The following is an 18,549-nucleotide window of genomic DNA, read 5'->3' as shown; positions in this document are numbered from 1 at the left end:
ACACTTCATTTTAAAGTATTCCAGAGTCCCTTCAGTATAACCAATTCACTTGATGTAATAAAGTTAAGGATCCATTCTGAAAGCAAATGATGATGATGGCTATCAAATAAAATGACTGTTCAGACCTAGACCATGAAAATACTCAAGAATCACCTTTGATCAAAACATATGTTTATCAACAAACTTTTTTTTTTTTTTAAATGAAGCCAGGTATGGAAAAGAACAGCCTGCCTGTTAATAAAAAATTTAAAAATGTCCTTCCTCAATTTTTTCCAATTTTAAGAATAAATGTTTCATGTTTACAGGTTCTAAGGCAGAAATGGAGGCCTAATAGACAATTAAAAGCAATTCTGTGAAAATGGGCCTGGGGATGACACCCTGTAAAATGATTGATAGCGTATTTCCCATAGTTGTACTAATGAAAAAGCTGTTGTCAGACTGTTCTCAAGAGGATGGTGTCAGTGCTACTGCAGAATCTGCTTGTGAGTTAGAAACTCATGACTTAGAAAATGAGAACCAAATGGACTCACAGCTGGGAAAACCCAACAATAATTAATTTAACAAGGAACCATTTGTACAGACTTTGTGTAAGTTTAAAAATTTCCCTTGAGAGAAGCAAGGTCAGTGAAGGATAGAGTTCATGTTTTCCAGTGATAATGAAAAATACTTAGACATAAACAGTGAGGAAGGCTTTGATTCTATATTTGATGAATGGAAACTTCACTGTTTCTACTGTGACTAAGCACTACAAACCCTAGTCCATCTCCATATGGGATGGAGAATTTAGCTTAGTGTTTATTATTTTGATTCTGATTTTAGAGTCATGGGAGGAAAAGAGAGGAACCTCTGCTATCTTATCTGCCCTCCTCCCCATTATAAACCAGTCTTAAAAGTACAGAGGGAAAACAATGTCATTAAAAGGCTTTCATTCCAGCTCTTTGATAAGGAAGATGCAAACAGTTTGAGCCCTAACATGTTGTTTCATTTTAATGAGCAGCGAGTACCTTCCTTGTCCTTATTAAAGTGGTTAATGGTGCTTCTACTGCCTCATTATCAGTGCTAGGACACATTTGGTGTTGTTCCTACTGCTAAGCCAACTCCTTTTAGTTTGACAGATGATCAGAAAGTCAAATCAGATTGCTCAGAGATACTTGTTAATAAAATTCCAACAGTGTTTCTCTGAGTGTCCATGGGGATGCTAAAATTATTTTATTTTCTTCAGGTTTTCTATAATTACTGTGATTGTACTTTCTCCAAAGAAATATATCTATGCCAATTAAAACTATGCTGGGTTTATAGGTTGATAAGACTAGCATGAAACTGTTATTTGGTTTTAATCAAAACACACAGATTAAATTGAGCTTCCTTTATATTAATTCCAAATGTTACATTCAAGTGCTCCAGATTTTTTTTTTGTGAAGCATGTTAATGTTTTAGTAAAAAAAGCGTATTTTTATGCAATCCTAACAAATTTTTCCCTTTGTTTTTCTGTTCTTTTGCTTCTCTTGCCTTTATTTCCTTTGAGGGGTGTGATGCTTTATTGCTTTTGTTTCTAAATACACAGAATATTTGAGACCCAATTGCAATATGTCATAATGTTGATCACAGTGCAGATGCCTAAGTGTATATAATACCAGCCAAAGGAACTACAAATGGATAATGCCTATATTGTGCTGCCTTTGCTTTCTGGATTACAATGTCAAGGCTATGTACACAGATCTGAACATCACTTACAAAATATTCTGTACTTAAGATATTATTTCATTACCTGCATATCCATATTAACCTGCCTGGATTTTAAGTGAAGATTATGAAACATTTCGGAATTTTTTCTATTAGTGTATTCCTTAAATGTTCCATGGAAAAAGAATGCTACATTCAATGCTCCCATCAAACAAAAATTTGTGCAATGAGGTGAAAAACTTACTGCTAATTGCAATGAGATTAGTGACTGTATTTTTGTCCACAATTTGAGGATAAGACACATTATTACTCTGAATAGCTGTCAGAAAAAAGCATTTGCAGCAGTCACTTGATCCTTAGCTGGAGGAATAGACAAGGAAAACAAAAGCAGAACTGGAAAGAATACATGTTTCTCACCAGAGAGTCCAGTCATGCCCACAGTAAGGCTGAACATTTCCCAGGTAGAACCCCAGAGACTGTGTGACTTCAACCAGGTTGGTGAAGTCCAGACTGATGCTGTTGAAAAGCACAGAGGTCATGATGATTTCATCGATTGCCCACACATCTTCTCCTTGGGAAGAGTGATATGGCTGCCACCACCTGAACTGAATGCCAACCTGCCTCGCATCTTCAGGCAGCTCCACTGAAATTATTCTGGAAAACAAAAAAAAGTTGTTATTGCCAGTTTTTCCCGTTTGTGATAATTCCGTGGGGATGTATTTTCAGTAACTTTTCCTTTTTGACCCTAAAAATCATGGAGTAAATTTAACCCACAAATACTGCTGATACAACTGCTAACAGAGACAGGGACAGGGGGATTGTTCTCTTGCTAATCAGTTAATTTACTGAAAACCAGTCATGTGCATAAGCCACTAGAAAGAGTTTCTACCAAATTTGTAACTTTTGCTTCCATTGTGGACCTCTCAGTAAATTTAAAGGTGTAAATTAGCAAAGGAATGATGAGCTGACAAGGATTTAAGAATTCCAGTTCTCCTTTGTCAGACTCAGTGGGTTTTATCCTGAAGATACACATCTTGTAAACATCTGCATTCCCCACATAGCATTGACATCATTCCAATGGTGCTCTTGTCCTAGAAGAACCCACCCCTGTAAATTTCCACAATCAAGTGGAAAAAGTTCATCATGTCAGACAGTGTGATTATGTGTAGTCCTTTTTGGCAGACACTACTTTTTTGTAGCTGCATAGAAATGCAACTGCAGGTGAGTCCCAGGTGCTTCTGCTATGCAAGGTCACCTGATTTGTCATGGCAGCTATGTCAACACACCGAGAACTGCAAAGAAAATTAAGAGTATTATCTGATTTCCAGGAGCAATTTTCATACACTGCAGGAGGGAGTATACATTAATTGCCACAGCAATGACACCTTCTTGAAAGCCCCATAAATCACTACAACCATGGTACCCCACACAGCCACAACTGAGAGACAGACTGGCAACAGGAACATTTGTCTCCATTGGGGTACAATTACTTGCTGGCTAAAGGGTTTTCAGCCAGCTCATCATGTAGCTGCTATTTTTCTTTCTCTGCTAGAAGAAATATGGATAAAATGAAATATCAGGTAAACTGAAAGTACCTTTTTATACTTCAGCACCAAATTCTTTTCATACTCAAGGCTTTCTAAGCTGCCTGTTATAATGTTTTGTTCTCTTCATATGAAAGAGTGGCAATCTTAGTGCAAAAACCACACTCTTAAAAATGACTTGCTACAACATCCTTGTAGAGAGTAGATTTGTAGTACTGTTGTTTAGTGTCACATTCATTTTAAAGAAAAATACATTAATCCATTAACCAGAAACAAATCAAATAGCTTGGCTAAACAGGTGGGAAGCACTCAGAAAGTCCTGCCTGGCTTTTCTAGGAGCTGCTTTCTCCCAACTATAGACTGGAGAGGGACAGCCAGAGGTGACATAGCCGTGTCCCTGTGGCATGGGATCAGCACAGTACACACTTTATGAATGATGGAGATCTTTCCTTTACACTCAAACAAACATGCTTGAATGCCTTCAGACCCTGGCTTCTTTTCCACTAAGGATTTCCTCATAAGAAGCAACTTTATGACCTTTTGAGTTAATTTTTTAAAAGCACAAATGCCAAGAAATTGCTACTGATGCTAAAAGCAAACATGTTTTTTTCTGCCATGGTTGTGAACCTGAGGAAAGCTGGTACCCTGCTAGGAGGAGCACTGTGTCCAGTGGGCTCTGTGAAGCACCTGGCACGTGTGTGAGCTAATGCTCTGCCATAATCCAGGGCATATTTCTCTGCTGGTGGCTGCCTCTGATGCCTGTATCTTCCCTTTCACTCTTAACTCTCATATGCATGCCAATGTGGGCACTAATTCTCACAGACAGCAATATACAGAAAGTCCTAAATCATGACATGCACCACTGATACACATATCAGATGCTAAAATATTTAACACATGTTAAAATAAATTCTCCATCCCAGGGGATTAAGCCAACACAATTTAAAAATGTAGGTGTAAACCACCAAGTATGGCACATATGTTAGTATGCAGAACCTGACTACACCTCCAGTTGTAACAACTTCTCTTGTCTGGCTTTGATTTGTTGGAGATAGATGGAGAGGGAGGGGGATTCCTGCTAATGACTTTTCTGCTGCAGAGAAGAAAAGTGTTCCTACTTACATTACCAGCCACCATTAAATTTGTTAAAAACCAGCTGGGAGACCTTTGCTCTGATCTCATTCTTTCAAGCTATGCGCATACCTAATATTGAAAAGCCACCGCTGTTCTGCCCAGAAGAAAAATGCAGCTGTCAAATGTTAGCAGATTAAATGCACCTTTTCAGCAGAACATTAAATGTGTAATTATTTTTTGTATGACTGAAGATTAATTAAATTCGTGGATACAGACTGATTGCCAAACTTTGCAGCAGTCCATCTATGTTACTAAAAATGCTGATATTTTCAGACAACATAATATGAAAAGGTGAAGCTTTGTTCATAATTATTGCCAGCATTAGCTTCAGGTTTGTATGTATGTCATTTTTCTATCTACCCAGAGTGGACTGAATAATCTATCTATCTATCTATCTATCTATCTATCTATCTATCTATCCATCCATCCATCCATCCATCTATCTATCTCCCATGGCAAAATCTCTCTAACTTGTGTATAATGTACTTTGCTATGTACCTTGTCAGAAAAACAGAAATTGTGTTTCATACCTAACCTCAAAAAGCAAAAAGAGTCTCTGGCATCTATGTAATTGATTACATTTATGTCTTAAACTTGATTAAAATCAGTCACCAGAATATGTATTTTTCTTTTGTTATAAAAATTTCATTGTGCTATATATTAAAAACCTCTAGGGAAATATAATTCCTACAGATGTAGTCTTGAATCTAAGAATTAGAAACAGGATCATATAAAATATATATGTGACTATAACAAAGGTAGGCAAACTAAACTTTGAAGAAGATTTTTAAGTCTTCCGGTCTGTAGCATTTGGAAACATTTAGAACTTCAAAAATTCAAGTCTACAATGTATTTCTACCAAATACAGTCCTCCTCTCACATTTTTGAGTATTTCTTATAGCTCCCAGGAAATAATTTTAATGTTACTAGGGATTTTTTCCATTAGAACACTCTCAATCACACTATGAATATTGCAATTTTGTACTGAGTTATTGATAAGATGTGGAAATCCAATTTTGTTTTGTTTTGTTTTTAAAAAAGCACTCATCTGAGCTCAATAACTATAAATAATGAAAGTTATGTGTAGCTAAAGTGACTTGCAAGCTATTTACAGTCCTACTCCTGGGGCTGACTAAGATGTTTTCCTTGAACTTGGTAAAGAAGAAGACATAGGGCAATAACCAGGTCAAAGCTACCCATGGGCAGAAAATGGACTTGCTGGAATGAGTCCAGTGATGCCACTGCCAGTTCTGCCTCTTCTGGGCCCCTTTGCAGAGCATCTCCTTTAATTGGCATTTATTGGCTCTGCTGCAACACCCCGTGAAGGTGGCTGCTGCCGGGTTTGAGAGGGTTTGCATAGATCCAGACCAGACTGTTACAGGATTTTGGTACAGGCACGCTCATGGAGGCTCCTGATTTTGTATTGCTCTACTTAATTTGGTGGATGGTGTCACAAAGGTATCAGTAAGGAACACCTTCTCTAAATACAGGAAATGCATTCCTCTCTAATTTGACACCAGACATAGGCATTACTAGAGGAAATGAGCTCTTTGTTCTTTTTTATTTGTATTTATGCAAGTGCCAGGCACAGTCAGCAGCAGGTTCTCCCAGGGCACCAAGCCCAGCCCAAGGCAGAGGCACAGCCATGAAGTCATGCCATTGCCTTGAGAGTGGCAGCAGGTGTAGTTTTCCTGCTGACCTCAGAGATCCTCACAATCCTTCAGAGATCCTCACAATCAGATCCCTCTCAGCTGTCCTGTGCTGCCTGCAAACTCCTAATCCCAAAGGATGGTGTAGTGAGGGTATCTATGGCTTCAAAGCTACAAATAATTTATGCTAATTTTTCTTTATAAGTGGTTGCTTCCATGGGAAGAGTCATGCCCCTATTTCCCACAAGTACATTCCTATCCCTCATCCTGCACTGCCTCAGCTTGTTCTGTTGTATCACCTGAGACTTGAAAGCCATTAAACCAATGTGTTCATTTCTATAGAATGACAAAATCAGAAGTGCCTAGAACAGCTAAAAAATTTTAAAGGAAGGTGGTAACTTTCGGTGTGTGACAAAAACCCTTCATTCCCTCATGCACCACGTTCTCAGTCTCCACATTGCAGTGACCATCACAACCAGTGCGACTGGGCACAAATAACTCTTTGTGATATTTGTGCACGTACCTTGGCTCGTGGTAGTTGAGATAAGAGTAGTGCTCCAGCAGTTTCCAGGTGATGCCGTTGTCGTAGGAGTAGTGCAGCAGCACTCCTTCCCCGGGCTGGTCGGGCGCTTTGCAGGTGCTCAGCACTGACTTGCTGCCCAGGCGCAGTGTGAACTGCAGGAACCTGCACCAGAACCACACAAATACTTCCAGGCTACCCTTTGCACAGTGGGGTTTTTTGTTGTTGGTTTTTATTGTTTTATTTTGGTTTTGTTTTTCCCCTAACCAGGCTGTTTTCAGATCTTCTCAATCTAGGCAAATTTCGATAAATATCGCTTATGGGGTTTTGTACTTGTGATTTGTTTTTATTGTCAAGTAATGCATTGTGGCACATATAGTTAAAAAAATGCCAATCATTACTGCATTTAATTATTTATTAGGCGCTGAAGGGGAGGGAGAGATAGTGAATGGATCTAATCAGCTGCCACAAGCTGTCAAATAAACACAACCTTATAAATAATTAATTAGCACTTGGCTTTGACACTTAGGTTCGATATTAACATTTCATATTTTCCATCCAAGCTCTACAATAACTTCCCTCCAGTCTGTTTTGGACTCTGTTGTTTACAAAGCAGGAGGAAAAAAAGGCAAGGCTACGAAATCATTTAAAAGGCTACGAAATCATTAAAACGTGGAACTAGGAGCTTTTTAAAACCTTTTTTCCTGCTAAAACAGCTGGTTTAATAATAGACAAGGCGGTAGTGGTGTGGAGCGGAGGGGCTCCCCCATTTCTTCGCTCCACAGGACTGCTCCTTCCCTCTCACCTGGACTGGGAGCTGTCCAGGAAGGCGGTGATGAGCTGGCGCCTCCCGTCCTTGTTGAAGACCAGGGCCTTGCCGCTGGCCAGCACGCCGCAGCCGAAGCTGACCTCGGCCCCGCGGATGGAGTAGAAGCTGTGGTAGGAGGAGAGGCGGGAGCTGGCGAAGCTCTCAGAGATGAACATGGGGAAGGTCTGCGACGCCGTCTCGCACGCCGGTCCGGAGAAGCCGGGGTCGCACCTGCGGGGAGGAAGGGGGAGAGCAGACTGGGGACCCATCTTTGGTGGGGCTGCCTGTCAGCAAACGTGGTGGCTGCAGCTGCTCATAGACTGAGCACACCCACAAGGTCCCTCTCAAGTCTAAGGCCCAAGAACCCCTTTGAACTTTACTTAGGTAAAGTGCACAGCAAACTATTTCTGCTAGCTAGTATTTACTTTTTGTGTTAAAAAAATATGTATTTGTGAACACCCCATGAATCTACAAATAACACAGTACAGAAATATTTTTATTAATTTTTGGAACAAAACCCCTGCTGACATAATTACAGTTGTTCATATGAAAAATGAAAAATTTGCTTTTATCTGTAGCATACTAGATGTGGTTACAAGAAATTAAGTTACAAAAGAGAAAATGCCCTGTGGGTCATACTCTTGTTAATACCTAAATGTAGTTACACCAATATTAAGAATGTGCTCACTGGTTTTGAGTAAGTACCTTTTTATTTTTTAGAGTGGAACCCTTTTAACAAGCCAGACTATCAGAAAAAAAGTGGAGTGCTGATCTTCCGTCCTTGAGGTATGTTAGGTTATAGGATATTAGAGCTATTAAAATTGTAATTCTTTCCCAAGATTTAATACAAAAGTGATAAAGTCACAAATCACCTCTATAACCAGTATAAAGTATACATCACTGAAATTTCAGTGTGCTCTGTAGCACATTTTAAGATGAGCTGGAAGTTAGACACTATACCTGAAGAAAATAATAAAAAAAATATTAAACATGCTGCTGTTTAGAAAGATTGATCTTTAGCTTTCCAGTGATCTTTATGAATTCTGAGGGTTATGCTAGTTTTATATTTAGTCATCTAAAAGAGCAAGGACTGAAATGAAAATCACTTCAACTTTCACTCTACCAAGTGAACTCTGTGACAGAAATTGAACATGAGTGCTGAATATAACACTTACTTGCAGCCATTTCTAGTGCACTGTCCTCGCCCTGAGCAGAATTTGAGGCAAGATGGACCAATATAAACTGCAGAGAGAGAAATCAGTTAAATGGAGGGTTATGCTATGTGATAAAGAGAATATGATCAACACAAAAAAGTGTACAGACCTGATCAAACAATTATTGTATTTCTTTTAATCCCACTATCTGGAAAAGGTCTGTGAAAGGATATAAAGCATTTGGCTGTGTCAAGGATAGTCAGGGATAATTTATTATTTAATGTGTCATGTCCATCTGTGGCTAAAGACACACTACTGTGGCCACTAGTGCTGTCTTAATTACTGTCTGTGAATGAGATCAGATAATTTGGTAGGCATTGACCTTTTTCAAAATTTTCCATTCACATTCCCTTCATCTTAGTTTGGAGATGTAGTCCAGTCTATACATTGGTACTTTCCAGTAGCAGTCTTGTAGATTTAAAAAATATGTCACTGCTTCAAATCTACATACTTTACTTAAGTGGATGTAGGGTAATAAGAACCTGCCCTGATATGTCTTATGTAACTACTAATTTTCATACTCTTTCACTGATTCTTTTAAATGGGACAAAATTTCACATCCTAAGTGCTCAAAAATACACCAGACTTGTTTTACTCTTTTGCTTCATCTTCCTCCAGTGACTCCTCATTGACACTGTTGGTATTTGTAAAAAATATGAAGGATGGAAAGATGAGAAAATGTTAGTATAATCTCTTGCACTATGAGAAAGAAAAGTTATAACTTGTGGGCAATATTATTTTAATACAAAATGCTAAAAGGCCTTAACCATGAATAGTGGCATGTTTTCTGTTGAAGAATTACTTGGGGTTACCCACTTGCATTGTGACATTTGGAAGAAAGAGCCACCAATTTGAAATAATCTATAAGAAACGGTATTTCTTCCTTTTTCTAGTTTTATAATGTTGCCCATCACAGCATGGTGTCAGCTCTCCCTAGGAGACACACTCTAAATCCCTTTTAGCTACTCCCTATAACTAAGTTCTCATCAGATTTCATGTGATTTCTAGGTTTTCTCACTTCTCAGGGTGCAAAAATTCTGTTCTGCCTGTTTGATTTTTGTGTCTTGAGGTTTTTTTGAGGGGGTGGTAAAAGTAAAAGGGTTAAAGATGTAATGATGTCATTCAAAATGAAAAAACTTTACGAAAATTGGCATTTTTCCAGAGTTTCTGAAAGATGGCCAGCTTCCAGATTTCATTTAAAACTTAATTCACATAGGAAACAGTCGTGAAAATCTTTGAAAATCTTTGAAAGTCTTTGAAAATCTTTGAAAATCTTCCTCTCTTCAAGAATTTGAGTGGCTTGCCATTATTTACAAGTTTTTTTTCCTACAATACAGTGTAAAACTTCAGTATCATTACTATTTAACAAAGAAGGCATTCAAAACCTCAGAAATATGTCTTTAAGACTCTATTCCTGTGTCAGGGTTCTGCACCTCAAATTCAGTGCAGGCACTTTCTAGGCAGATGGTTGATAAACCTTGTCTTGAGATTGTGCACACAGGAGCACGCAGCATCCTTTCATGGAGTTGTATTTTGTTCTATAAGCAAAGGTTATGCAGATAAATGAATTGTCAAATGATTTTCAAAATCTTGTTTTGTTTTGTTGCAAGTAATTTGTATTCTTGGATGGATTTCATCTTGCTGTGGTTTCTGTGAACTTCTCATGAGTGTTGCCAACACTTGGAGTCAGCATTTTTTTTGATAGCAACTCATCTTTGCAGATACTCAAAGAAATGTTCTCATCTTTATATACCTATATTTTCCCTTAATTTTACTTTCTTTTTGATGTATATCACATCCCTAAAGAGAAACATTAATACTATACCCAGAATGTCAAGATGATGCAACTTCCAGTTATGATTAAGAGAACAATTTTCATTACTTTTAGTGACAAAATTTCCTTAATGATATTACCTTAACAGCTTCAAGATTTTCTTGTCAATACTAGGCCTCAATATATTTAAAGAATTCTGCAAAATGTAAATATTTACCATTCCTAGGCACCATATCAAGCCCTACTGGGAATCACTACAAAATTTCACAGGTTATTGTACATCAGTGTAAATCTGTAAATTACGTATTTCACACATCTAACCAAACAAATTCTGAACGTAGCTTACTTAGCTCCAAATCTTAAGGCTAACAAGCAAGCTAAAAAAAATTTTGCATTTACTCTTAGCTAGTTATTTCAATCATACTTATTTCTGCATTTCATACATTTAATCCTGTGTTCCTAAATACTTTTTACTGCCCTTTAAATATTCCTTGTTTTTCCTGGTTTTCCTCTGTAACAAGTCATATAAATATTTATCAACATAAAACTTCTCCCAGTTCTTCACATCAATTTTAAGAAAAGGCATGTGAAAAATAATTTTTGAAGAGAAGAACAGTTCCCTGAAACAGATGGCACTTTCCCCTGAAGATATGGTAAACAATGTAAGGTTTTGTCAGTGTTTTGGTAGCAGCATTGCTTGAAGATGGTCTTCTATGTCCAGAAGCAAAATAAGTCCCAGGTGCTGCTCCTGTTGCTTAGGGTGCTGCAGTACATATCCTTAACAGCCAGTGTGAAACCTATTTATGTAATTAGGACTAAATAGACAGAAGAAATGTTATATTAAGCCCTGTCACTAATATTTTTTCCTGGAAAGCATTCAATTAAATGGAAAAAAAAAATCTATTAGACTATTGTCTTTTCTAATGCCAGACTCTTTTTTTAGCTTCAAAATGCACCTGCTACCAAATGCAACTAAGCAGAACAGAATTTAACAAACTGTAAATTCATTGACTTGTGATGGTGGAAAATATGTTGACTTCGAGCAGCATATAAAATTGACTTTTCTTCTGTGTCATGATCATGGATAAGAATACTAACTATTATCGATTGCCCACATATTTCCAAGGATTGGTCCTGTTTGCCTCCATCGAATCCTGGTGTCACTGGTTAGTGCAGCGTTGGGAAGGGGAATAGTTATTCGGTTCCACCTGAAATACACATAACACAGACATTTTACACTGACAGTAATCAAGCAACAGTATATTTTGCAGATATATTTATGTATTCTGGAAGCTTTGTGAGCAGCTTAATTTTAAAATCTGCTCAAATGAAGCATAAATTTACAGCAGCTTTAGAAAATACAAATTAAAAATGAGAAGTCCATATATCATACAGTACATGAATGTTAGTTATTGTCTTATAAAACCCAGCCAATTTTCCGCTGTAGGAATATACAAAGTTGGCAAACACCATAAGCTCCTTTGCTATAGCAGCTTCTCCATTCCCATGAATGTCTTCTAAAACTGAACCTTCAGCAGGGCTGAATTCTGTTTGGTGAAAACCCTCAGAGGGTGAGGAGTGGTGCAGAGGATTTGGCGTGCTGCAGTCTGATCGTTCTCTATCATCCACAGAGGCTGCACTCCCTGCACACACCAGGAGTAATGGTTCCTATGAGGATTGTATGGGACTGGGGGCTGTGTGCCATCAGATCACAGCAATGCTTCAACTGCACTTTCTTTTTGTAAGTGTTGTGGAAGGTGGGGTACCGAGGGATTTTGTGCTATGCAGAAAAATGCCACAGTTTATTTTTCAGTGAGAACAGTAGAGACTCAATACTGAGAAAGGTTGATACAAGAAAGTGACACTAATAACCAGCTCCATCTGCAGAAATACAGAGGATGTGCTTCACTGTAACCCAGTACTGGGATTTCACATGAGTAAATGTGGAATGTAAATGAGTAAATGTGTCTGAGGATGTAAATACAGCTTTGGGTAGTGTTTTTTCTGACCAAGAAGAAAACTTTTGTGGCTTTGACAAGGTAAAAGTTTTCTTCTTCTTATCAACATGCTGTCCACAAGTGGGTTTTTTTGTAATTTCTCTTCAGCATCAAAAACTGATTATTATACCACAAAGCAGCCCCATACATTTCAGGTTTCATGACTGGGTGGCCAGGGAGCTCAGAACACCCCTTCCTTGGTATCCCCAGGTAGTCAAAATGAAAGATGACACAGAGTTGTGTGCTTTGCTGCTTTCTCCGGCCACCTACAGTTGCCGTCTCTGCTGCTGTGTACCCTGCAGCTGTGCAGAGAGCGCTCTCACCCGCTGTAGTTTTCGGAGGCGTAGATGGTGCTGTGGGGCAGGTGAGGCCCAGCACATATCTCAGGCAGACACTCCGTGTGCAGCAGCGACCACGAGCGACCATGGTTGGTGGAGAACTCCAAGCTGACACTGGGAACACATTGAAGGAAAGAAAGGAGAAAGACACCGTGAGGGTACCCGGCATGGATCTCAATGTAGAAGTACCAACACTGAGAAACCACCAAATCTGCTATTTCTGGTAACTGATGAGAAAACAAGAAATAATTTTAAGCAGAATTAGAATACAAAAAGTCCTGCAAATGCAAACAGGAGACAAAGTTTCATGAGTGTTTAAAACCCCAAAAGTTTTTATACTAAGGATTGCCTGAACACAGAATTCTTGTTGGGCCACCATCTAGCCAGTGCTTTCATGCTGCTGCTGTTAAAAGAAATGCATTACTTTTATATTTCATATTTTATATTGAAATAGCTTCTGATATGAGGGGAAACCTTGGGTTAATCAGATGTTGACAGCACATGTGAGCACAGATGCTATGCTATGCTCTGCTGTGCGCAGATGCTATAACTGCCAGCTGCTAACTATGACACCTGCAGAAGGTGGCAAAAGACCACTAGCTGTTCATGCATGGGCTGTCTCTTTCCAAAAAAAACCCAAATTGTTTACAACCTATAAGGAAATCCTTAGATGCCCTACACTCTAAAGACCTTGAAAAAAGTAATAATAGAAAGTGCCGGATTTACTACAGATTTAGTATTTTACTGAATTATTCTTGTAGTTTCCTCCATATAATTAGCTTGTAATATTCTGTTTTAAGTAATGGAACATTACAAAAGTAATAATTCATCTCCTTTGTATTAAATTATTGGATTCTGAATTTTTATTTTTATGATAATTTGCTGACAATATTGCTTTATTTAAATGTACCATCACCGTGATATTGTATGTATTAAAACAGTTTATGGAGGTTTTGACTAATTTATTTCAGGTTTAGCTGTAGAGATACCTTAGAGGGTCATATTTACTGCTTATATGCAGCATGAGTTTCTCACATTTGCAGTAATGAAAGCATTATGAATAATGCTGCAGACTGGGAGATGTGAAATGCTGCAGTATTTGGGAAATACAAACAGGAAAAATGGTGACCTAATGCTTCTTTAGTTATGAAGAAGCTCACTTCTCATTCAGAAATAGAAGGAAGAATATCAATCTTTCAAAATATATACTAATCTTCATCAGAAAACAGATTGAGACAGAAACTTTATATAACATGTTTACTGGCCATGAGTGTTTATGGGCAAAATTTTCACTTTTCATGTAGGAAAATGCTGCTGCCTTCTCTTCCTATCAAATATAATTGCAGTGCCTTGATTTTTGTTTCCCCTTGAATTCTGCTACCCTGTATGGGTACAAGAACTGTCAGTGTTAATACAGCTCTTTCCAGCTGGAAGTAGATGCCATAGGACACAGATAAAAGCACTCATAGTCTCTTTAAACTCTCAACTCTGCAAAACATAAAGTAACTTAATCCTCATAAAATACCAAGATAAATATTCTCACATGTATATAGTGGAAGCAGAACAGCGGGCAGCTTGCTTTTGGGTTCTCCATCTGAAGAAGGATATTAAGAATTTTGAGAGCAGAATAAAGGATGGGCAAGATGTCCATGGCTTTGAGCACCAAGCTGGGATGGGCTGAGGAGCTGGCTTGCTCAGCCTGGTGAGAAGGGGTGAGCTACAGCATCCTGTGGTGGTGCAGAGGGCACTCACAAGGAAACTGGAGTCAAACTCTCCTAAGTAATGTCAGGCACATTACAAAGGACAATAATCATAAAGACATGTTTCACAGTTTTGTACTGTACATTAGGAAACACTTTTTCACTTGAGCAGGTGAGGTAGCACAGTGTCCATCCATGAAGAATTTTCAAGTCGTGGATCTGCAGAGCCATGTCTGACCTGCCCAGTAACAATCCATCCTGCAGCAGCAGGTTTCACCAGATAACCTGCCTAGGTCCCTTCTAACCAATATTTCTATGAGTCTACAAAACATGGAGCCTAAAATGACTCACTTCTTTCCCTTTCCCCATGGAAAAATTCACACTGAATGTCCAGAAGTAAAACCAGAAAAATGTTCTACAGACAGTGAGCTCCTCACACTCACGGTCATTTAGATGAGGGTCACTTATCACCAGTCTTACTAGAATTAGATATGCTTGTGGCACCAGTAATCTCAGAGAGGCCAGCAGGGCAGGTTTCTGCTGCTGCCTTTAATGCTTTCCTCCTTACACAGTATTAAGAAGTAAATCTCATACCCATTAGAAAGTGAAGCAAAAGTCACTCTGAAATCATGAGCAAATTTCAGAATAATGGGCTAAGAAAAGCAAGTTTTGACCAGGAAAGCTATTAAATGACTCTTTATTGCACATGAGATACATAAATCTGGACATGTAAAGATCAGAAGAAACATTAGCTTTTGAGCAGCTTATATTTGTCATTATTAATGGAATCCCTTCTTCTGAAAAAGATTTACAAATCCTTATATAGATTTTATAGACCAAAATATACTAGAAAGCTGATAACCAAAAGAATGATCTCTCCAGTTTTACCTGTTACCAGGTTGGTAAGTCCCACAACCCAAATTGATGGAGAACTGGATCATGTGAGTCACTGAGGAAGGGAGCACGGGAAGGACGTGGAAGTAATCCACAGCCCAGACATTCCTGTTGTGGCCTTGGTGACTCTTTTGCTTCAGGCAAAATTTGGTTGCAGGAGTCTGAAGGTCCGGACTAATGACAACAGAAACCAAAGATGGCACCTTCAAAAGAAATTTTAAAAGGCTTAAATAAGTAAAAAAGGTCAAAATATACCATTTAAAATAAAAACGCAAGGTCAAAACATACCATTTAAAATAAAAAAAACAGCTCTAATTGTGCTGAACCAAACGTGCTATTCTCTCTCATTGATTCATTTTGTCAACTTTTTTAGCCACTTTTTTTCCACACGATCTCACATAAAACCTTTTACTATTATGTGGATAGGTTTTAGCACCCTGGGTACCAGTGATGCTTATCACCTCAGAGGGATGGGATGGTTGTAAAGGCACAGAAGAAAAGACTACACCTCCTGTGTTCTGAGAGGGACAAGTGTATGTTGCCAGTTTTGGCTGGGAAGTGAAGGTGAGGTTTGTCCTGGAGCCTTACAGCTCACAGAAGCTGAGGCAGGGTAGAGGCATGTCTGCTCTGGATACGTGAGAATGGGGTAACAGCAGGAGTTCACAGGCATAAGTGGGGAGGATGTTATGCTGCTGAAATAAAAGAAAGCACTGCCTCACAAAGCTTAGCCTTTGTCCTAAAGCAATGTAATTAGAACTTTATTATGTCAGAAGAGGATGTCAACTTTAAAACTGCTTGTTTTAAAAAACCTCCACAATGAATTCCATGTAATTTCAGATCCTATCTCTCCCCAAGTTCCCTAATTAATATTTTATTATTTTACAATTACAGTTTCCTTAGTTTTACAAAAGTTCTTCCCTGTCTTTCACACAGAAGCAGGCGAGGAGGGAAGCCATGCACAATGAAACAATGCAAGTGACTCAACCCAACTCAGGCCAAACACTATTGTAAACATTTGGTTTCTAAGTGCTAAAGTTACACACAAAATGCACACAGATCTGTGCTCGAACTCAGCAGCATCTTTACCACCAAACTTCCCTCAGACTATGTAAGCACACTGCATTTCAATATCTAGCACATCTATGGCACACTTGTATGAAATACCAAATTTTGCCTGTTTTACAGCAGCAGAAAAAGGAGACCTCAGGGCAGATTGTTCAGGGTAGACATGGTCTAAGTGCTTCCTTGCCCTAGACAGGAAGGATCCTGAAGGCAATTTCAAGGTCTTTATTGTCCTGCTGAGGGTGGTGGATGTGGCTGGAAGGCGGCTGCACTTTGGGCAGAGGAGATGCTGCCTGTGCACTCTGCCAGCAGCTGCCTCCCACGGCTGAGTTCATGCCCTTGCCACTGCAGAACCTCTCCCAGCCCCTGATCCCACCAGGAATGACCTTCTCATGACCCTGCTCCTCAGCATCACACTGTGCCTGGAACAAGCTTGAGTGGAAACAGGAGAAATCTTTTGTGAGAAGATGTTATCCCTGAAGTTTTCAGCTAATAACTGACAATTTTTGCCCATTCTCTCCTGCCTGTTTCCCCAGCCCCAGCCAACACTGCACTGTCCTGCCTGGGGCTGCAGTGACCACCAGTACCTGCAGAGCTGTGCTGCTCAAGTGCCCGACTGCTCCCAGGTCTGCACATGATTTATGTGTTTGGGAAGGTCACGTTGGAGTGTCCCTGTGGAGTTCACCACACAATATTCCTGTGACGTCTTGAAAAGAGAATGATCTGTCCATTCCCAACCACCTGCTTCGTTTAAGACAATTTACCTTGTAAGCAGCATAGGTCAGGGTATCCAGAGGTATGTGTTCCCTCCTGCCTTCAATCTTGGCATACAGGATGACATCATTTTCATGGGATTCTCCAGAATCACAAGTTCCCCCTGTAGAACACATATTTGAGTGAGAAAAACATTAATTGAAGCCTGTGTTATTGGAAAGTGGAATCATATATGCAGCCTTAATTATGAAAATAATTACAGTCAGATGCTATTTAACTTGAGATCTGAAACAAAAGAACACCATCCCTAAGGACACAGTGTATAGGAACTATTTGATCAGATACACCATGGCAGATATCAAGGGGGTTGAGGACTACGAAAACCTCAAGTACCTCTTTTAATCAGCTTATCAAAACAATTTAAATAGAAAATGCTGTGCCTCAAGCAATACTTCTATCTGTGTGCTTTAAATCCTATTTACATAGAAATGCTCTGCTTTTGAGTTCTCATCAGTAAACTGCTGTTTATTACTCACACTTCATGCAGTCACACATGTAGGCACGTAACAGTATTCTTAAATACTTCTCAGCTGATATTTTGGCAGCTGAGAACTTCTTCTAAGTAGGAAGTGTGAAAGACTGCTGTGTACCTTATTTGTTGTGCTGCTCCTTCTACTGTCTACAACATATCCTAAAAGAGATGGCTGGCTGGATGGAATCTATTGTACCACAAAAAACATGTGTGGTATGATTGCCCAACTGGAACAAAAGGGCAGCATTTGAAATATCATCCTATCAGTAGAACCCAAAATACTCACTAAGCTTCTGTGAAAGAGCAGATGTATTGGCAAATATGAGCATTACGTTCTGCATTAGAGTTACAAGATGAACATCATCACACACCTTTGGTATTATGGAAAAGAAGCTTTTAAAGCAAAGTTTCTGTGTTTGAGGAATTATTAATTATTTCCCTCTATAGTATGGTTACTCCAGGTTTTAAAAAAAATATCCCAGAATAGAAATAAAAAGAGAATGAGAAAGCTTCTTTGAAAAGACTGCAGAGTAGATTGCACATATTGGAGTACTTTCTCTGCTTTTTTTTTTTTTTTTTCCTACAGCCAGCCAGTTATTGTAATGGACTACAAACAGCAGTCCAGAGAACTGGACAAGATGTGCATCTCTAATGTGTTCTATACTGTAATAAGGAACATCCATTTGTCCTTTCAAATATTCTCCTTGCCTGAGTGTCCAAACAATTATTTATTTAAAAATACACAGAGAATACATTTTTCAAACAATATCCTGCTATCCTCTGTGTCTGCATTTGCTGACAACTTCTCCCCTAAGTTCAGAAGGTTGACAAAATTTCTTTCCTGTTTCTCTTGCAGGTGTTGTAATGCTTGGAAGAAATGAGAAAAAGCATCCTCTTTTTCCTGTGCTTTATTCATAATTCATGTAACAGAGAGGAGATGTGCAACAATTTAGGAAAACAACATGAGGTCTTCCCCTCATTAAATA

At 38.8% G+C, this 18,549-nt stretch overlaps 1 protein-coding gene across 1 annotated transcript in view; it reads right to left on the bottom strand.

The window, feature by feature from the left end:
• Positions 1 to 18,549, bottom strand: part of RELN (reelin) — a 276,870-nt gene that overhangs the window by 88,092 nt on the left and 170,229 nt on the right. The window contains exons 13-20 of the mRNA XM_041474646.1: positions 17,082 to 17,194; positions 15,250 to 15,458; positions 12,647 to 12,775; positions 11,425 to 11,534; positions 8,514 to 8,580; positions 7,336 to 7,569; positions 6,534 to 6,695; positions 2,101 to 2,337 (exon numbers count right to left, since the gene is read on the bottom strand). Coding sequence (XP_041330580.1) covers positions 2,101 to 2,337; positions 6,534 to 6,695; positions 7,336 to 7,569; positions 8,514 to 8,580; positions 11,425 to 11,534; positions 12,647 to 12,775; positions 15,250 to 15,458; positions 17,082 to 17,194 — 1,261 coding nt within the window. The remainder of the gene's footprint in view (positions 1 to 2,100; positions 2,338 to 6,533; positions 6,696 to 7,335; positions 7,570 to 8,513; positions 8,581 to 11,424; positions 11,535 to 12,646; positions 12,776 to 15,249; positions 15,459 to 17,081; positions 17,195 to 18,549) is intronic.

The sequence above is a fragment of the Pyrgilauda ruficollis genome, unplaced genomic scaffold, assembly GCF_017590135.1.
Source record: "Pyrgilauda ruficollis isolate IOZ18807 unplaced genomic scaffold, ASM1759013v1 scaffold33, whole genome shotgun sequence".
Lineage (NCBI taxonomy): Eukaryota > Metazoa > Chordata > Aves > Passeriformes > Passeridae > Pyrgilauda > Pyrgilauda ruficollis.
Note: the sequence above shows the minus strand (reverse complement) of the source record. Positions and strands in the feature narration are given on the sequence as shown.